This window comes from Mirounga leonina, unplaced genomic scaffold (assembly GCF_011800145.1).
Source record: "Mirounga leonina isolate KUSES-001 unplaced genomic scaffold, KU_Mleo_1.0 Mir_114, whole genome shotgun sequence".
Taxonomy (NCBI): Eukaryota; Metazoa; Chordata; class Mammalia; order Carnivora; family Phocidae; genus Mirounga; species Mirounga leonina.
The window spans coordinates 12,950,284-12,952,804 of NW_023270265.1; the positions used below are offsets into that span (position 1 = coordinate 12,950,284).

The 2,521-nt window shown below is 63.9% G+C and overlaps 1 protein-coding gene across 1 annotated transcript; it reads left to right on the top strand.

Annotated features, from left to right (window-relative positions):
• The first annotated feature begins 484 nt into the window (after positions 1 to 484).
• GPRIN2 (G protein regulated inducer of neurite outgrowth 2) lies at positions 485 to 2,208 on the top strand. Its single transcript, XM_035020325.1, has one exon. The coding sequence runs from the start codon at positions 485 to 487 to the stop codon at positions 1,856 to 1,858; it is 1,374 nt and encodes a 457-aa protein (XP_034876216.1). The 3' UTR covers positions 1,859 to 2,208.
• The last annotated feature ends 313 nt before the right edge of the window (positions 2,209 to 2,521 follow it).

The window sequence follows — 2,521 nt, forward strand, 5'->3', positions numbered from 1 at the left end:
TATGGACAGTTTTGGGAGGAACCAGGCTAGTATTTGCCAGTCAAGCTTTACTGGTTATTAAAATACTGCAGTACTCCTGTGCTCGTTGACTAAGAGTTGCTGTCCCAAAGCCCCTGCCCCCAGTGCTGCAGTCCCACCCCAAGGTCCCGGCAGACTGGGCCTCTCCCCTGGGTTCCGCTCTTGCCACATAATGCAGCTTGTGTGGTGGATGGTCTCCAGGACCCTGTGCTAGGGCTGGTTCTAATCGCTTGGTACCGGTTATTAGATATTTGCAGGGACATCTTGCAGTATAATGTGTGCTGATCTTGATTTGAAGTGTCTGGTGTCCTGTGACTGTTTTGCTCACGGCTCTGAGCCATCAGGCAGCTGGGGCCACGGCTGTCCCCCCAGTGTGCCTAGCACCGCGTGAGCCCACGGAGGTGCCCAGCTGAGGTGCTGCACATAGTTCAGCTCCATTCCCTCCCTCTCTCTCCTGCAGGCCGCCATGAGCACCAGCCGCCCCGAGCCGGGTGCCGGGCCCCCCCGGAGCCCCCGCCCACGGCCCCTGTCCCGGAGCTCTTCCAGCCTGCTGGGTGAAGGCCAGGGGCAGAGACCAGAGCTCCGCAAGAGTGCCAGCAGCACCGTGTGGCAGGCCCAGGCGGGTGAGGCCAGCGGCGGTCCGCCGGGCCCGGAGGAGGAGGGGCAGCCCGCTGAGAGCGTGGAGCGGGCACCGGCCTCCAGCCCCCGGCCCCGCACTGTGGGCCACCGGCGGGGCAGCACTGTGGGCAACGTGTCTACTGTGGGCGGCGGTGATCTGTGGCGCCTGAGGGCCCCCGGCGCCACCGCCATGCAGAGGAGCCACTCGGACCTGGTCCGTAGCACCCAGATGCGGGGCCACAGTGCCACCCAAAAGGCCAGCCTCAGCTGCTCGGCTCTTGGCAGCTCGCCTGTCCACAGGGCTCGGCTGCAGCCCGGCCGTACTTCTGGCCAGGGAGGCCAGGCCCCTGCGGGCCTAGAAAGGGACCTGGCTCCGGAGAAAGGGACTTTGAACTCAGCCTGGACACTGGGAGAGAGTCAGGTGAGGGTAACGCCCCTAGAGCTGGGAGGGACAGCTCCCCACAGCAGTAGCCCCCAGGCCGGGCCCAGAGGCACTGGGCAGCCGGCCACCACCTCCTGCCACACCCTGTCCCCAGCAGCTCTACTCTGTGGTATGAGGGAAGTGGGGACCAGTGCCTGCTGCCATGCCCTGCCAGCCCCAGGGATCCTGGCCTTTCCCAAACTAGTGGCATCCGTGAGTGAGTCTGGGTTGCAGGCTCAGCATGGGGTGAAGTTCCAGTGCAGGTTACCTGGGGAGCTCCCTGGGCATTCCCACTGTTGTGCCCACCACCCTTGGGGTCCCACCGGGTTAGCCACGGAGCCTGGTGCCAGGACCAAGGATGTGTGGACCATGACCTCAGCCAGTGACTTGGCCCCTGTGTCGGCATCCTCTCTGTCAGCTCAGGATGCTGGTGTGCAGGCAGCGCCCATGGCGGTCTGCAAGGCTGTGGCCACCAGCCCGCCCCTGGAAGCCCCCGTGGCCCTGCACACATTCCCAGAGGTAACCCTGGGGGCCGGCCTGGAGGAGGCACCCTCCCCCGTGCGGGATGTGCGATGGGATGCCGAGGGCATGACCTGGGAGGTGTACGGAGCTGCAGTGGACCCTGAGGTGCTTGGCGTGGCCATCCAGAAGCATCTGGAGATGCAGTTTGAGCAGCTGCAGCGGGCGCCCCCCAGCGAGGACAGCCTGTCGGCGGAGGGCCGGAGGGGGCCGTTGCGAGCCGTCATGCAGTCCCTGCGGCGCCCCAGCTGCTGCGGCTGCCCCAGCGCGGCTCCCGAGTGAGGGGCCATGGCCCTCAGAGCCATCCTCGGCCCGTGGACTCAGCCGCAGGCCAGGGACACGGGGGGAGGGGGCGCCGTGATCCTTGGACCTGCTGGCGGCCGTGGACGTGTCTCTGCTGTTGGCAGCCTGGGGGTCTCCTGCTCCTCGCAGCTGGGCTGGTTTTGAAGGGCTTGACTCCCAAGAGCCATATCTCTGCAGATCGAGGCTCCGAACTTGGGGACAGACTTTCAGCACTGTGCAGAAGGGAGATCCCGATTCTTCTGTACAAATACTCGACGTTCTGTGTAGTCTCTCCTCAGAACTCTGCCATGATTTCCCCCGAGGACTCTTGGTGGCTTTATATAGCACTGCTGAGCTATGACACATTCCTGACACATCAGGGGCCCCAAGTTGGGGCCCCAAGTGACAGGGACTGGCTGGGTCTTTAGGGAAAGGCACTGACGTTGTTGCAGACCTTCTATGTGCCACAAACTGTGCTTGTCACCTTACCTTGTTGAGCGCCCACCTCTTTGCCCCGTTTCTGGATGAAACCTCGGATATTTGGCAAGGCTGTAGCTCACAGGCCTGGGCTGGCCTGCTGGAGGGGGTGGGCTAAGATTCAAAGCCAAGGCCGGCTGAAGGCTGTACTGTTTTCCCTGCAGCACATGGCTGGTCCGTGCAGTG